Source organism: Idiotropiscis lumnitzeri, chromosome 17 (genome assembly GCF_059441095.1).
Source record: "Idiotropiscis lumnitzeri isolate Australia: NSW breed Sydney's pygmy pipehorse chromosome 17, RoL_Ilum_1.0, whole genome shotgun sequence".
Lineage (NCBI taxonomy): Eukaryota > Metazoa > Chordata > Actinopteri > Syngnathiformes > Syngnathidae > Idiotropiscis > Idiotropiscis lumnitzeri.
In genome coordinates, this window is record NC_142407.1 from 7,991,294 (window position 1) to 8,010,274 (window position 18,981).

Consider the following 18,981-nt stretch of genomic DNA (forward strand, 5'->3'; position numbering starts at 1 on the left):
CCTGCAGGCAGATGTCGTGTGCTCTCAAAGGCATCTCTATTGCATGCAGACAAGCAGCGCCTTATGTCTCAGTCACCAGGCACACATCCACGTTTTTATACCAGTTCCTTATTCCATGCCAGCAAGCACCCATGTGGAATTCTACTGGCCCACTCCAAACTCCTCTTCACCACGAGAACCGCTTCCCGTTGACAGACCAGGCTTTTGTATGACAAGAGTAGCTCAGGTGCTCTCACAACTGCGCCTGCAAATGCTTAATAACTTAAGTCAGCACTGCTCTGATCCGTGCTGAAGAGGACTTCCCTGGTTGTACTATGGCACGGCCACACACGCGAATATAACTCCTCGCCATTTATCGGTGTAGTAGAAGTTAAATTGTCCAGTCAATGAGTCAACTTTACAACTCTGCATTGTCAATTAAAAGTTTGAAGTCGACTAATTGCTAATCTGCATATTTTGTCTAACAATCGACCATTTTACGGATGACTTTCAACTCGCTCATCGGCTGCTGTCACCGTTCTCTCACATTCTGTGAAGCGGATGAGAATAGCGGCTGTCCTCGCTAGCTTTAACGGTCTGAAAATATTCATACCAGTTGTACCTCGGGACTGGAGGCAAGGAAAGGTATAGCGGTGCAATGTGAAACGCCATCTTTGTTTTGCGAACATCTTGTAAAATAGGCAACTTAGAAGACTGTATTAAAAAAAATACCTAGTTAGCATTCAGCCAATATCAAACATTATATTGTTGAGCAGCAAAGTTCACTCAGACAAGTTCGTAAGCAGGGCTTGCTCTAATATGAATTATTTGCTGTTCTTTGTTTCTATGCCGTGCAACAAAATGTCTTTTGGGACTATGCTGAAAAAAATTCACTCATGTCATCCAGGAATCGACTTTCGTCACAACAGCGCCAACTACATAAAATGTTTAATCGTTCAACTCCTACTGAGTAATGTGGTCTCATCGCGTTTTAATATCTGATGCGCCCACAATTATTTGCTTGAAATCATAGCAATTATGTCCCATTGACGTACTCTCAATCATGAAGGCAATCTTGCCTCCATAATGGCAATAAACTGTACACTTCACACAAGTCAGGAAATACAATTTTGTATTGTGAAGGAGCACTGCTGCAATCATCAATGCTTTTTGAAATCGTGCTGAAGCATGGTTGAGTGCAACTCCGTATGGGTGCCAAGCAGCGAAGGACTCTGGAAGAAAGTAATGTAGAAATAAAGTATGGTACCATATAATCTTTCCACTTTAATTGTGCCCTTAATGGACTCCTAAACCTAAAAATCGTTCTTTGCGATAGCTTTGATGGCTTGATCGTAATTTACGGGAGTAGCAAGTTTTCATGTTCTATTTTATGATATCGCACTCCAATCAAAGCTTGACTGAAGCTAGGCCGTGTGAGCTCCTGCCAAAACATGACAACTTTCCGCAGGTTCGTCTTCAGATGGCCTTTTATTGATTGTGACAGATAAAGAGATCAGTGATCTTGTGAAGCATCAGGCGCAAGTGCTGATTACATCCCTGCTGATAACGCTGCATGCTAATCATTGTAAACATCATGTTGAGCTTTGACACGCTTAGGCTTATCTGTAATTGTTGTAATTGTTACGAGCGTTTAATGAGATCGTCTTACAGATATGCTGAGTGCCAACAGGGCCCGGGTATGGGGATGTGCTCCTTCAGATGTGCCTGCTTGATGGGGACATTAGATAGACGCTAACTCCTCGTGCTGTGCTGTTAATGAAAGACAGCCACAAGCCAGAGTGCAAATCAGATAAAAGGGTTTGGAGTCGAGGCGGTCATGAAATATTTAAATATACGGGGCTTCAAAGCAGATGAGGCCTCTCACTCTTGTCAACAGACAGACCCCCTGCAGTCCAGTCATGGACCAAGTCTTTGGCCCACAACCATCTTCACATGTAGGTCACAAATCATTGTCTGACATTAGTGTCACCAGGGGAGAAGAGGGAATTCACAGAGGAAATTTTTCCCGTCTCCAGATGGAGAGCGGATGATTTTCCCCGTTATCCAACTGGTCTCCTGTGTTCTAGTGTTACAGACAGGGAGAGATGTGCAGCAGAAGTGTGGGGCGAGGGTTAGACCAGGAAAAGATATTTAAGCTCTTTTCACATAAACCCCTCATCACATACATGCTCACAAACATATGCTTTGACAGACATAATCATCAAACACACACGTCACAGAAAGAGAAAATAAAGCCCCATGTTTATTGTTGTTTGTTGGCGTGTGAGGTTATTTATTAACAGAACCCCTGTTGATTTGTTCCACAAAATATTTCCAAGTTCCATTTGGTTAAAAAGCTGTCAAGCTAGACACTTCTTGCCTCACATACCTGTTTTATGACAAATGTATCTCTCCTTTATCCTGATTATACTGTATCTGCCAGTCTGTTGGCTGAAGAATCACTTTTTATTTTGCACAAGCCTTGCAAAATACAATTAGATACCCCTCAATTACCAGTAGGGGTCTGATGTGATATCAGGAGGGTGTACATAAAGAGAAAAGAGGGAAGGTTGGGGGAGTGCGGGTATAGACCTCCCTGCTGGCTTTCAATGTCCATGGCCCATCTTGTGTCCCCCTCGAGGGACTATCATGAGGCCCCACTCTGGAGTTGTTGAGTGCAGTGAGAGGCAAAGTGAGAGTGAAGTGTTAGGGCGGGGGGTGCCGTGGGATGACAAGGGCTGTCTCTTGTGATGCCGGACAGAATGGTCTTGACAGAGCGATTCAGAGGCCTAATCCCTTCGCCTGTGCTGCTCCAGCCGGGTGTTGCTCAGGGGGTCTGTAGGAGGTCAGACGGGTTTTAATAGAAGGTCTCAGTGGTGATTTCCTCGGCGCTTTCCTGTCGTCATTCCTTTTTAAAAGACACAGCAGGTTTTCTCTTCCCTGCTACCTCCCTTTTTGGTTTCTTGCCTGTCCTGTCTCACACTCCTATGTCTCCTCCTGTGTTGTTTTCTTCTTCGCTCTGTACCCCTCTGGTTCCTGCTCCTTTATCCCGCTGCCTGCCCTTGTCCTCTTGCTTCCCTTTATGCCTCTGAGAAAAAAATTAAACAAAAAGGGAAAATAATATCCCTGCCAGCACAGTCGCTCTTAGTTGGTCTTAAAACAAAGCCCATGGGGTAGAGGTGGGGGTTCCAGCACGGGTTTTGAACGGGGGTTAGATATGTGCTTGGTCCCTGCGGATAGAACCACGTGCTTTGGAGTTTTTCCATGCACTGTGCAATGTTTCCTTTTGAGGATGATTATAATGCAATGCTTCAAGGGGAAAACTGTTTGGTAAGGTTATTAATTCTCATTTGTTATGACCGGAATAAAATGATGTTGTAGGTCAACAAGGTCAGGCTGAAGAAACCTAGAAATCTATCAACTATCCGTCTATCTCGCTATCTCTCGATCTGTCGGTCGGTCTATTGTATAGCACTTATCAGACAAACATGCCATCACAAAGTGCCTTCCACACTAAATGCAGGGTCAACTGACATAAGACGTGACATTGGCTTTTTGGTATGCATTTCCCTTTGTTTGCATGCGTGTGTGTGTGCGTGTGTTTGTGCGCTTGCCTGTTGTTCACCTTCACCTTAGTTCCTGTTTCCTAATAGAACGCTTGCTGGTCACAACACAGTCGAGCGACTCGAAAACGTAATGTTAATGCTACGAGGCATAAATGACTGCAGGATTTGCCTCTCTATTTTTAAAGCTAAAACATTTATAAATGGGCTCACCTTCCTGTGCCTCGGCTGCTGCGGTGCTTGCCGTGCATTAATGATAGCAACTAGGTGGTGACTCGAATATAGAAACGAATTGGCCGTTAAAAACGATTGCCGAATAAGAATTTTCAGATTCGAGTCAGGACGGGTCACGGCAAAACAAAAAAGCTCATCGGTGGCTAGCTTACGGTATCATTTCTCCCTTCGCCCAACCCCCGCCCTCCAACGTCCTTTCTCATGTTACCTTCTCGGCCACAAAGCTTACCGCAGTATCTTTGAGGGGAGTCCATGTTGCGTGTGAAAGCATGCTGCATTCAAACGACTGAATGATACTGTAAATTCAAATTCAACTATTAAGCAGTCCGTCAATAAAGCCCAGCTAGGCAGGGTCTCAACGCCTTTGTTTACTCGCTTGATCCCACGCCGACCTAACAACGGAGACAAAATGTCCAAATATCCAGGTTAGCTTAGCGCTAACTAACAGCTGGAATGGCACAAGTGGATGCATTTCAAATTGAACATGAACAAGTTGGGTTCTGCCGTTGGCCAGTGTACGACAAAGTATCCTGGAGGTTCAAGTAAGTTATTTTAAACTAAAAAGATAACAATTATAATAGGCTGATGTGGTTGCATAAGCATGGCAGTGTAGATTCTGATGTTTTCATAAAGTGACGATAAAAAAATAAACTGTAGATAAAATGCACTCCATTTACAGTTATGACCAAATTGGATTCTTTATTTTTATTTTTTTATTTTTTTTTACATGTTTTTTTTGCCAGAAATACAATTCGTACTCTGTAAACGAAGAGCAAATGTGGATTTTGGGTATGGCAACACTTAGATTTCAGGACCCAACATTAGACAATAGAACAAAAAGGCTATTGAAATTATTTTTTTATTAAATATGTTGTATTAATGCGTGCACTAAAAATGCTGTTTTTGATGATAGGCTAAATAGATATGTAGTTAACTGTGTGAGGAAAACAGTTCATGTTTGTTCAGTTATATTTGTGTGTGACTTCATCGTGCAAACAGCCTTTGTGTGTTTCTTCAGTCTGGGTTCAGTTGGAGAAACACAAAAGTTAGATTTTCTCTCATAATTGGTCAACAAAAAATCGACACATCCTTGTTGTCACAGAATTTAAAGAAAATGACTGAGGAAGGAATCAAAGCTGTTGGGATTCCTACCCACAGATAATGTCATCACAAAATTGGACCGTAACACGCTTTTGTGCTCTGCGGCATTGTTTGTCATTTTAAGAATTTGTTTTCAGATTACACACTGTTGTTGTTGTCTTACTGTCATGTTCTATCACAATCACGCCTACACATCCCGCATTATAATTGCTGGGCTGATCTGGATTTATAGTTCTGAACCGTACCGTGGCAATCTAAACTGAATTGTATCCCCGGAAACACATGTATGCAATGACATACAGTCATAAAGATGGAGATGTGCCCTTTAAAATAACATTACCTTCGATTTGCGAGTCTGTCATTAAAGGAATATGAAGCGAAAATCCTGCCTACTATGCATGATGCTGTGTGTTTTGAGGCGAGTTGAAAGGGGAGTAAATGACTGACTGGTCTGAAATTATCGACAAAATCCCGGCCCATTGGCTACATTCCACAGCAATGTCTATAATTTAGGCAAAAGGGTCTCCCATTTCTCTTGCAATGAGGCAGAGTGCGTGGATGGGGGGGGGTGCATGGGAAGGAGGCAAAAACCTTTGAGGAAGGGAAGGTTAAACCAATTTTCTTGTCGACGTTGTTTTTCCACAGCGAGTCCCATGGCAGCGACATTACACTGATGGTCAGTGAAGTAGGTTTGTTTCTGCTGACAGCCAAGATCTTTCTGCGCCCACAATGTCAACTGGATCTGATTATTGCCTACCAGATCCAGATAATGTCGACCATTGATCAGGCTATTTATCTTGAACCCCCCACAGCGCTGGCTTGCTTTCAGAGACCACGGACAGATAAGCAGATAACACTGTCTCTAAAGGCTTTTAACAAACGGAAGAAATACTTTCCACCTAGTTCCATGGCTGGCACGTGATGTGAGTTTTGTATCTTTTTTCTCTCCATGCACACACAAAGAATGGACTTTTAGAGTAATTGCGGTTGAATTAGACCCTCTTTCACCTATGAGCAAATGCTGTTTAATAAAATTAATAAAGTTGTGTATAGATGATAAATTTAGGTTTGATACAAAAGTCAGTTTGGTAGTTGAAAACAGATTTTAACAAAGAAATGTTTTTACATCTTGTCAGAATGTTTGATTGAGACAGTTGAATAAACAAAATGTCAGGGTTTTTTTTTTCTACTTTTGGCATGCCTTGGTGTCCCAGTTTGGGTCTGAAGGCGGAATGTACTTGTCTCTTTGTGCACGAGTGTGTGTTTGCTTGCACAGCCGTGTGTCCTCCTCACATTAATAATAGTAGTGAGTGACAGATTAATTTATGTCTGGCTGTGTGTCTGAGGAATTGGGAAGAAAGAGCCTGTCAGTGCTGCTTGTCGGGAGGAGGTAGAGATTAGAGCCAGTTGTCGTTGACAACCGAGCGCGAGCTTTGCAAGATAAGGTTGGGTGAAATGACTATAAAAAATAATTTGGACAAAAAAAAAAAAGAATCACAAGTCATTATTCATTGCATTCATTGAAACTATTGCGAGAATGGACGAGGAAGACTTTGTAGGTTTGTGCGTGAATACAAATTTAGTTCTTAGTTATTAGTATTCATTCACCACAAATAACATTTATGTTTATTATATCAAGATTACCTTTTAAAACAGGTTTTATTTAGTTTAGACTGTTTACAGAGAATGCAGTAATTTTCTAATACAAATAATAACATATTCTACTGAAAGGAATATGATGTAATATAATACAATACTTGAATTTGATGTGAGGAGGGCTGATTGCTACTTTGGATGTCTGCATCAGATGAATCATACAAAAAGGAAAAGTCCAATTTCACTGACTTTGGCCAAGAGGCGCACCACACCCAGGAATGGTCGCCAGCCAAGTCTTGAATAACCACTGCTATTTTCCGAGTATCAGTGTCGATTAAACAACAATTTGTGTGAATTCACATAAAGAGTTCTGATGTCAACTCGGTGGCAATGCAGGAAACAGAGATTGTTTTGGCAATGTGTCCATACACCACATGCACACTGTTCCACTAATATAAGATAGTAAGCAAGTCACTGCAAACACTCACCGCCGAGCGGGTCCTATGAGAAAAGATAGCTCAACATCAGCCAGATCGTCGCCGTTCTAATGAAAGTCGCAGAAGGATGAGTAGCATGATGAGGTCTTTTTCGCCGCATGAGAGTCTGTAATTCTTTATCCTTTAAGGTATTTTGTTGAAAGCATTGCACACCATTTGATCTGTGGGTAAAAACACAATATGTCTCAATTAAGTCTTTTTGTGTTCGAATTCCGCTTATGTTGTGAATTAGTGGCGTCGTTGTAGCACGACCATCTGTGCTCATGTTTCTGTTCTGCGTTGCTTGGAGTGGGTGGACAAACATAGGCAATGCTAAAATTTTCAGGTTTTTCTAAACACATTATTATATAATATATAGGGGTGATTCAAGTGAGGACATTCACTTGGTTTAGAAACTCTGATTGTCTGCTCAATAAATTGTTAAATGAAGGGTCGGTGACGGTGTGAAAGGGACATTGTAGCAAGCCCAGAGTTAGCAGACAAATGCAATAAGAGCTTTTAACATATAAGATTGTGTGCAGTGCTGCGCTCTCAGGTTTCACTTATCACTAATATTTCAAATGAGGATGCATTTGATGTAATGGCAGAAAAGCTCCTTAAGCTTTCCCATGTGATTGCAATCTAGGACAGAGTTCCTGTAAAAATCTAAATCTCGGTTGTTTGTGAGGGGGAGGATGAACAAGCCGCTGTTTTCGGCATCCAAAAAAAAGGAATAAAATATGACAAAATGTCAGCAGCCGACGATGACAGATGGCATGTGACCTGACAATAATAAGTGAGACACATTGAATCCATCAAGACATTGCGTTTGATGCGCGGAGGATTTTTTTGAAAGGAAGGAATCCGGGAATGTATAATGTGCTGATCTCTGTCAGAATTTCATTGGAATTAAAAATAATGTGCAGTTGGGAATGTGAACGCTGGTTGTTTGGCAGTGTGTCTGTAATCACAGACTGGTGGTTGCACTCAAATCTTATAAGCGTTTCAAATAAAGAACAGCAGCTCATTCATAGTTGTTGTTGCTCCGGCTGCTAATGGACTGCTCGACTTTTTCTAGCTGTTGAAGTTATGCAAATACATTTTTGGGAACCACCCGTCTTGTGTTTGAGTCCAAATCATGATTTTTGGTTATGTTCTTGTTTTTGCACTCCGAGCACCGAAACTACATGAATGACTACATTTCGATCATTTGTGCATGATCCTTCTTGCCATTTGGCCAAAAGCTCGCACCTATCTTTCTGCACGACCGACAGTGCATGGGCAAAGTGACTTCATGATAAAATCTCTGAAACAAGATGTACAATACACAAGCATGTGTGCAGGATAACACAATCTGTTGATGTAATAATGTCATGAGCACATGGTCATGCGGTCTAGACGTTCTCCAAAGTCCTTTATTCGCAATGCCTCTCTCCTCTAAAGGTAAACCAAGTCGCTGGAGTTTAACTAGCCACCTGAGGCCAAACCTCCCTGCCTCTGGATGGTACTTAACATTCTTTGTTCTGTGTCATCCACAGAGCGCATATCCATACGCTACAGCCTGAGCAGCTGACTGCAATTTTTGAGAAATGTTGCCTCCACTGTTTCAGGATTTGGTTGGCTGGGCCGTGTTAAGCGCATTTCCCATGACTTCATGTTCATCAGGCCAGTTGCAGCCAATTTGCCCTCTTTTTGTGTTAGCAAGAGTTGGATTATCATCTCGTGTGTTAGCTGAAGTCTGTTTTATGCTCTGTTGTTGCTAAAGCTGAGTTGACAGGGAAAGACTTTGCACTGTGACTCTATTGTCCATTCATTGACCTCTCTGCCAGTGGGTTAATACTCATTAGACAAGCTATTGGTGCAAGGGTTTGCACCATTAAGAGGCTTATGTCGGAATGTCCAGCTTTTGTTTAGGATTTAAACAAGGAAAAGTGTCATTGCTGCTCACGTAAAGATTACATTAACTCATTGACTACCACCCGAGTTAAAAAAAAAATGGATCTTTGACGTCTTCAGCCGTCAATGGTAGTCAATGAGTTAAGAATAGTTAAACAGAATTGGTCATGTGATCTTTTTAAACACAACCCATATATAAACCAAACTATGATCGGCGTTTGCACCAAGCAGGGAAGTTCAGCTCAGCTCAGCTCAGCCCATATGTGAAAAACGCGAGGACCGCCAGGTAAATAATTTGACATCATACAAGCCCAGCAGTGTAACACACCAATGAATTCACCAGAGAAACTCAACACAATGGACATTTGGTTTCGTTTTGCTCCACTGTTCTGAGGTTCTGGGTTCCAATCCACCTTCCCGTGTGGTGTTTGCATGTTCACGCAGGTTTTCTCCTCATACTTTGACTTCCTCCTATATATATATATATATATATATATATATATATATATATATATATATATATTCGCCAGTTTTTTTACCCATGAAGGGCACTGTAATTCTTGACCATATGTGGGAGTCTAGAAGTGAGTAAAACCACCTGTCCACATGACATGTGTGTATTGCATTACTCTAAACAGCTTGCTACAGCCATGACCAACGGAGACTCAAAAAAAAAAAGGCGAGACTCAAACCAGCATAACAATCAAACTGCACTGCTTTGTGGAAACATAGCTAAAGTGGGCCCCTTATGGCCAACTACTGAGCTCTGACACCTCTGGCAAGATTTTGTTCCGAAGTTGACTTTGAGCAAATAAACTGAGGTATTTTTTTTTAAATCCCTCTGGGGTTCTATAAAGTTATCACGTAATTATAGACTCTGTAGTTCAGTTAAGTAGCAGCTTGTGAGGTTATAGTGTAAGCCTTGTCAGGGTGGGCACAGAGCGCGCTCAAAGCTCACATTGAAGGCTGAATGACCTTAAGTGCTTTTTATATTAACAGTTGACCTCCCTTCAGGCCGGCGTAGTGGGAGTTGATCCAAGTGCAAGACATGGCCCGTGGGCTGCAAAGAGGTGCACGCTGCTCATGAAGGAGCATTTTGTTTTTCTTCCCCTCGTGGTAGCAGCGGCACCCTTCTGGGGAATTCATTAGTGTCTGACATCACCTCACCCAGGCTACCGTGGAAGAAAGCATATCTTTCTGCCTGGCTCTCCCCTCCCCTTATTTTCCTTCTTCCCTCACCACTTGCTCACCTCTCTTCCTCGCAGTCAAGCCGTGCTCTTGTGTCTCACGTCAGTTTTTATTTATTATTATTATTATTATTATTGCGCGCCGTTTTACGCAAAAGGTAAAAGGCGTGATGTGTTACCCTGCAATGAAGCTTCTCTAGATCAGGAAGTGGGTGGGCGCGACCGACCGTGAAGGCAACGCCAACAGCAGCAGGCAGCTCTCAAGCAGCCAGTCGCCGGATGAATGAGAGTTTGTGTGGTTTGCTTTGGATCGGGTTAGGAGAGGCGTGTGCAATGACCACGGAAATCCACGACAGACACCCTCCGCAAAGCTGAATACAGCGAGAAAATAAGCAGTCTTGGCTTTCGCAGCTCACTGTTTGAGCGCCTCTTTTCCTTGCGCGCCTTGTTGGATTGTTTCTCTCGCACAAACCCACCGGATCCCGTTCTTTACCTCTTTTGGATATTCTGGAGAATATAATTGAAGTGGGGAAACAACGCATTGATCGACCAAAGGGATTTTGCTTGTCCCCACTCGTCGTGCGCTATAGAAAGAAGCTCACGGCACCGCGACACATGGTTCCCTTTGTCCAAAAGGCGCAGTCGCTGAACGGCTTTTTTTGGAATCGTTCTCCTTCTTCAATCACCTTTTGCTTCCCCCGCATGGCTGGCCTCAATGCAAACGGAATAGACTTCGTCGCCAGTTGTGTGGATTATACAATTTAAAAACAAAAAACACAGAATGTGAAACGAGGTCACATTAGGCAAAAGTACTTCTTTTCATTGCCACATTCAAGGTACGGTGGTCGCTTATATCCCGTTTCATTTGCGTGATGGTGCACTATTGTCTGCGTATTTATTTTCTAAATATCCACAGTTATTATGCCGTCTGCGAATGAATAGCAAATGTATTTCGTTGCAGTGTAATATATGGCATTTGTTTTTTGTCATTTCATGCATGCACGTTTTTTCTTCTGTCGAACTCATTGAAGACGCGCATACTAACCTGCGCATTCCTGAAAACAATTGCTCGAAATGCTCCCCTGTCAACATAACGAGCATCTATTTACACGTTTCTTAATGAGTGAGTTTATATCTTTGTGGAATTGCATATATATGGTGATGTCTGCCACACGTGCAGCTTTTAATCGAGTGTTGCCTCTTTTTTTTTTAAGCGTCCTTGACCAAATCCAGGAGGCGCTTTCACTACAATAATCTTTTACACCAGAAAGTCTCAGTTGAAGTTAATTCTTGGACTCGATCTTTAAAATATGCTTTCTTTTATTATCTCTGTTGAAATCGCACACCCGCATATTGTATTTGGACTGTAAAGATGCTGTCGGTGCTGCGCCTAGTCGGCTTTTGGTTGTCGAGTCGCGGACCAACAGTGCCACCAAGTGGGTGGAAACGACGTGCTGTTTGAAACCAACATCCAGCAGAGCACTGGATTTTGTTGATAATTGTGGCACGGCAAGGTTTGAACACTTTCTTTGTTAGCTTGAAAACGATAATCAGAAATATTACGTATTTTCTAATGTAAATGTATAAATTCGATCCGTAACAATGGGGTGATGTTGGTCCTGCCGCTGAAGAAACTACAGTACAGCCTGTACTGTGTGCCTATTTTTTATAGCATAACAATGTGTAGACATCTCAGTATTTGCTTTGTTAATTCATTATATGATGAAATATATTTTCTGTTTTCTAGGTTTCCGATGCCAGCTCAGAGAAATTTTTCAGCACAGCTGCACTTAAAGGTATGTGCATTTTATTTGATTTGTGTATTGTGCTGAAGCAATGTTTATGTGTGTGAGGAGGGCGCAGGTGTCTTTCTTGTTTTTTTATATTGGCCTTGCATTGTACCAGCCTGGTGACAACTGCATGGTCATTTGTAATCATAATGTAATAGCACATGCACAAACAAATGTTAGCACTGAACCGTCAGTCTGTCTTTCGTACCCGAGGCTTTTGTCTTGTCATAAACGCATTGTGTTATATACCAGTGTTGCAATTTAGTGAGCCCCTTGCAAGGTTATGGCAAGTGCGCTATAACTTGCATGCTGGGTTAGTCGAGGAAGATGTTCTCAGCGTATAAAACAAGGGCAGGAAAGGCTTCTATTTCTGGCCTGGGTGTGCTCACACCACATGTGACCTCATTATCAAGTCACTAATTTGCTGTTAAAGGCAGACTCATTTTCTCTGGCTCAGGGCTAATGGAGGTGTCCCCTCGTGAATGGACATTCCTATTTAATGTGGTGGTGGATGGGGGCAGGGCCGAAGGCGACGCTTCAATTCGAGGATCATGACCCCTTTAGGGCCGTGGCAGAAACCGGGCCGGTTGCTGCTAATGCGTCCTCGTACCACCCTCTCTATCGTCTACCTTATTCTCCTGCATTTTTCCTCGGCGCACATTTCCCACATTCTGGCCTTTGATTCCCTCCAGGGCTTGATTTGTGGCATTCATTGGGGGGGGGGGGTCTCAATGGCCTTGACAGGGAGGCTTCCTTTTGAACGTGCTTCTCCACAGACTTATTTGGTTCCCTTGAAAGGATTAGGGCCTCCTTTGTGCAGCTTAAATCAACAGAGGGCCACCCTCTTTCCCTTTCTCTGAAAGGACCTGACCAGGGGAAACAGTACACAAAATACACGTATTTTCTGCTGCATGGTCGTTTTCCCACTCTCTTGGCCCCTATTTCCATTTAAACGTCCCCTTTTCATCATCGCCAGCCCTTCCTCCTCCCTCTCCATATGTTAAAGCCTCTTGCAATAGGCGAGTAAAAGAATCCAGGTGCAAAGGGAAGAGGGACCGTTGGTATTTTTATGGTGTTGGGATTAAAAGATTGGGAGTGTTTTTGTTGGACGGGATGACCATCAATCCAAAGGATCTAAATCACAGCACAAATAACACATTCAGATGAAAAATACTTGTGAAGGACTCATTTGTTAGACAATGAATGCCGGGTGTTTGGCTGGAGGCAGGTGCAAAAGGAGTCTTCGTTTGTTTGATGCTGATGGTTGGGCTTAAAGCAAGCGTATTTGCCTTTCAAAAAATAAAAATGCCGTCAAAACCGAAAAAAAGAACGAACGATTAATAGCAGGTAATACACGGCAATAAAAACAGAGTTCATCTTTCATCTCCCCATTTTCAACAAATTAGATGCCAAGCAACCCTTGAACGAATGTCATTTCAATGTAATACTAATAATAATCCCAACAAAAGACATCCTCGGGTGTTTTCGATCTTATCCCTCAACTGTTAATTTCAAAGCCTCAGACGATGAGGACGTTTATCATGCATCCTCGAGAAGTATTCTCGTCTTTCGCCGTAATCCTTTGCTGCATTTTTCAAATGACAATAAACCCCCACGACACCTCACTCTCTCTCTCTCTCTCTCTCTCTCCACCCTAATCACTCTTTTTCATTTTACCCAAGAAGGGAGTTCATTAACTAAGAGTCATTAAATGTAAGCTCTCATTAGCGTGGCCGTCAACGTCTCTGCAGGTGTACTCTCGCATGTTCACCTGATAATTTTGCTCTGCAAGACATTTAGCTTAAATCAGATGGGAAAGAAAAAGAAAAAAAAGAAAACATCATTTTCTAGGATGTCGGTATCCTGCCGAGAGTACTATCCAGGGATTGACGTGCTGTGTTGTACATATGCCGGAGATGACACAAAAGCACAGCTTGTGTGGTCACAAGCTGTGCTGACAGATCCATGAAACAATTTAAGTGGTTTCCGAGAAACTGCAATTCTGAATTTGATCACCTGGTCATTTTCGCAGCCATCATGAGCAGCCACAAGGCTCCCTACGTTTATTTTGAGTTCAGTTTGAGTAGTACGATTAGGATGATTTCTCTGCATAACATAAACCCCTTTTTTTTTTTCTTTTTTTTTTTTTTTTTTACAGCCGTGCTGAATGTGCTTCATACATTTTATGAAAGGTTTGTTGTTGTAGATTACCGTGGTTTGAAACTGCTTTGTGTTGTACCTAGAACTGTTTGTCTATATGGGAAGTGAAAAAATGCACTTCAGTATGATTTCTACACCACTACAAACTCACTATAATAATGGATATTACGTATGTAATGTTTACCTGATGATTTTTTTTTTTTTTTTTTTTAGATTATTTTATGGGTGTGTTTGATAGGTAGAATATACCACAATGTCCCTCAACTACATTCAAGTTCCCTGTTATGCTTCAGATTAACCTGCAATTTTGCAATCGGCGTTTAATTCCTGCAAAATGTCCATATATTTCCATAAATTAACATTCATTCTCATGCAGGTTTCCTGGAATTTTACAATCTTACAACAAGGGCATACATTATAGCTACAAGAATCATTATTTGCTGCACAAACCACATAGCACGTAATTATGTCATCATGCAATTTCAGTTTAAGGTTACAAAGATGTCTTCTTGCAAGAGCTCGTCCCTTGAGATCTTTCCTGCAGCTGCGTCTACGGCGCGAGTTCGGTGCAGCGTATACACACCGTGTAGTGATTCTCACCCCCCCGCCCCTCCCCACCCTCCGCCATCTCCACCTCCACCCACAGCACAACACTGATTTCACAGCGCTTTACTGGAGTTAATGTGAAAATGAAGCGAGTGTCGCAGCAGCGACGCCAGCGTGAAGAGTGCCGTCGGTGAAGTGTGTCGGGCTTGAGTGCTTCTGTCGCTAGGGGAGAGAGTAATGTGCGATGTGGAAGGTGTAATTTGCAGTGCTGATGGCATTGTTTAAAAAAAAAAATATAGCCAAAAGAGAAAAGCAGGGGTGAACTTACAAGGCAGATATCAGAGCTGAAGAGCTCCCTGGATTGTCATGGAGAGCTCTCCAAGCTGCAAAATGGCCTGTGAGCGTATTACTTGTGTGTGGGAGGCTTGTGTCTCTCTCACCGCGTCATTCTCTCCATTTCATGAGAGCGAGGTGGGTGATGGAGCCGTGTCTACTTCATGCCTGGGCAGCCACCTGCTGTAATCTCAAGTGATATAGAGAGCAGCAATCACACTGCAAATCACCTCGCCGCCTCTGGAAGCCATTCAGTTGACTGGAAAGAGAAGGTTGGCCTTTCACAGCCCGAGTGTCGCTTTACTGCCTCAGGCCCCCCCAATCACTGCCCTCGCTCCGACCTCACGCTGACCTCCGGCGTCTGTCCGTTTTGGGTGTCGAGAAATCAGCACTGTTTGTGGAACTTGACCTGATGTGCAGTGGAAAGATGACCTGGCCACCATTTTGCCTTTTGAGCCTTCTGAGGAATGGCTGCAGTCAAGGACAATCTCTTTTTCCCCAGCCTGGGGCTTGGAGGTCACCAGGAGGTCACTGCCCCCTTCATCTTATATCTATAACAGTCGCAACAAAGCATTCCTGCTGCCACGACTGGACCGAAAATGCAATTGTGCTTCTACTGCACTCATTGTCATCAAAAGTTACCCCAAAGTACTTTTGCTACTGAGCAGGTTTTGGATGAAGTTTGGAGACAACAGGAAGAAAGACAAAAGTAGATAGATGCCCCCTGGTAACAAAAGTATTGTAGTCACTGAAGGTGTCGTGGTTCTTTCATCTGACTTTGAAGTAGGTTTTATTGAATATTTATTTGAATTTGTTGCACATTATTGAATTAGTTTAAAACTGGTTGTACCTTACTGGCTGATATGTTTAATGGTATGCAGTATATCTGGCCACTGGATATGTGGATTGTATTTTATTTTTATTAAGCTTTTGGACATTTTCCAATATAACAGGCACTGTATCTTTTGAGTCCTAAATGAGCCTAACATTGTTGGACCACTTCCAAACCCTACACAGGTCAGGATTCGTACCCCCGACCTCAGAACTGTGAGGCGGATGTGCTAACCGCTCGTTCATTGTGTTGCCGTTGAATAAGTGACCGTAAATGAATAGATAAATAAAAACACATCACGCGATAAACTCAGCTGTTTGCTTCTGGGTCAAATTGGAAATTAGTAAAGAAAGAAGTCAGCCGAGATAACGAAAGAAGGCAAACGATTCAGTCAAAGATAATGATGTTGCCAATTGAAGTGTCGTGTTATATTTTCCTCAAGGTGGGCAATTCTTCGGAAACCCAAAAAATCTTGCTTTTGCGACATGGCCACTCTGTTCAGTCATCGACTAAATTTGAGACTGGAGGTATAGTTGTTGCCCACTTGACTGAAATTTGTTGACAGAAGATCCTGTTTAGACGGACGGGCTGCAGAGCGGGTCTGTTGCTCCTTGCCTGTTCCCTTCAGCAGTACAAAGAGGTCATTCAGAGTGTGTTGCTCAAGCCCAGAGGTTAGAGACTAACTAAATCCATCCATCTTAATGCATTTATTTCAGCACCAGGAGAGCTGCAGGGAGTCTGTGTAAACACTCTCTATTTCCGACATGCCACGGTAAACCCAAAGAGCCTGGAATCCATCAGACCAAAATTAAAGGTCTACATCTCAAACACAAACATTTAAATGGGCTGCACTCCAGAGATCAAAGTCAAAGGCCTTATGTTCCCCCCCCCCCCCCCCCCAAGTCTCTTGTCTGTTTGTTTACTAGTTAGGCTTGAATGGGCAGCAACTGTATGGGACATACAAGGACAAATCTGTCCCATACTTTTTGGATTGGTATAGTTGATCTAGTTATTCAAATTAGATCCCACACTTTGTGCTACCCACTGTATATCTCTTTAAGAATAGTGAACCTGTCAACACATAATTAAGCAACATGACTGACTACCTTTACTACTGTTTAACTCATTCAGTGCCATTGACGGATAAAATTATGTTCATTTTACCTAGGCTGGCAGTGAATGTAAATTAGCAAAAAAAAAAAAAAAAGAATTTCCTCATTAGAATATGTGTTCCTAATATTGTGGCAAAATGTCCATATCTGGAACGGTGACATTTTTTAGGTGATTTATAGTCACAGTGAGGGTGATGGATGTGTATTGGAGATGCGCATTGCGTGATGGAATAAAGGATATGGAATTGTGGGAACGGAAAGTATTTCTCTCCTCATCCCCAGAGAAATCCTCTCCATCAGCATCACCAGTGACCATTGATCCAATGCGACATCAGCCACTCTCCTGCCAACTGTGCCGCATTAACAGGGTCAGAACACTACACACATGCGCACACACCCCCACACACACACACACACACTACTTATCAAGAAACGGGCATTCCCAGTGCTCGTTGTTGGTGTGTTCAGGCCAATTATGCCTGTGTCAGTCTTATGTCCCCGCGGCAGAGGTGACATTGCCAAAGAGGGAAAGAGAGCAGACCTCCTTAATGAGGCCTCATGGTGGCTCACACGTGTATGCACATTAGTGTGTGCATGCATAACAGTAGGACTTCGGGGTCTCCAATGATCCAATGCTCGGTCCTAATCTATCCTGTGTGTCGGTGGTTGGCTTTTTTCACCTTGTCAAGGTCTTCAGCCCCAAGCCATTTAACACTTACCGCCTCCCTGATTTGTCTTCTTACATTTGTAAAAAGTGAGTGCTGTTGCCCAATGATGCCACTTAAGCAAACAAAATTGGGTGCTGCTGAAAAATGTCAGGGCTTCATCAGAAGAATACACTTTCGAATCTTTGCAAATTCTCCTTATTGGTGTGCGAAAGGGAAAATAAAAATTTTCAAGGCAATAAAAATAAATAACAATCAAACAATCAAGTGAATTCAATGTGTTTTTTTTTAATCATTATTTTAAGAGGAAGAAATCATGAAGATTGCATTTTTAATGTGAATCAGTGAACATTGCCTCTGCTGGTGGAAGCCAAGTACTGCATTCCTTTTGTCTTCTGTTGGGATAAGATGTGACTCGTCAACAAACATAGTTGAGTTGATAACAGTCAAACATTTTATAAATGAATATGCCCATCTCTAGTGGTCAGTGTCCCCTTTTTTTAATGTGATGATGAACGACACACTGTGCCTCATCAATAACATTTCATGTGCCAGAGCTATTCAATAGGAGTTGTATCAGATCTTTTTCTTTTTTTTTGGGACATACTGCTGTTAAACAGTTATGCGACATAAACTGTTATCATCATCCAGAAAGTATGCTATTTAGTGCTCAAATGAATTGGCAGTCAAGATTTTTGTCTCGAAAAGTAAGTAAACTGAGAAAAATGCCCAAAAATACACTTGAGCAATATCTTAGTTTGTGAAGCTTTTAAAGAAGAGTTCCAGTCAAAGAGTCTTTTCTGTGTTCTGTCAGCTTCCGTGGACCCGGAAGAGGGTCAGTGCTGTGAAAGTGTAAACATCCCCTTTTAAAGAGACAAAGAAGCTGAAAGAGAAAAAAGCACAAGGGCTCTGATCAGGATTGATGAAAGCAAGGATTTAATTGCTCCCACAAGAGAAGGGGTTATCTTCCCCACCCTCCTCTCCTCATGCACTCTGTGGTTCTCATAAATATGCAGGACAGAAATAAAGCTCTGATGAGCCGCAGGGCGGATTAGAGAGAACTGCAGAGCAGGATGGTGGTTTGTTAGCAGGACTTCACAGATCCTTTGCATGTGTTTCTGCTCTGTACACACATAGCCTGGCTTTCATTTGCCTCAACCCACATTTTATTATATTTCCACAGGCTACTATTACATACAGACCCGGAGTGCGAGAAGTTGTTTTAGGGGCTGCCAGGGCTATAGGGCAAGATTGCCTCCTGTGTTTGATGTGATCTCGAGATAGAGTGAGTGTTGTTGAAGATAAATTGTTGTATGTTGAGTGCTAATAAAGGTAAACGTTGGAAGATTTTCTTTTTCTTAAGTAAACACTGTCCATTTTTTTTTACTTGTTCTAGTCTGGCGCGAAGCCACATTTCTTCTATAAGCCTGCCCAAACTCATCAATGTCCGCCGGGCTGTCACCATCTGCTAGAGATTAAGCTGCTCCTGGTGGGAGCTATTTGATTTCAGG

General features: G+C 42.5%; 1 protein-coding gene across 15 annotated transcripts in view; it reads left to right on the forward strand.

The window, feature by feature from the left end:
- auts2a (activator of transcription and developmental regulator AUTS2 a) overlaps positions 1-18,981 on the forward strand; it is a 273,760-nt gene that overhangs the window by 229,608 nt on the left and 25,171 nt on the right. For all 15 annotated transcript variants that reach the window (XM_088279612.1, XM_088279609.1, XM_088279617.1 and 12 more), the window contains one exon: positions 11,780-11,828. In XM_088279612.1, coding sequence (XP_088135738.1) covers positions 11,780-11,828 — 49 coding nt within the window. The remainder of the gene's footprint in view (positions 1-11,779; positions 11,829-18,981) is intronic.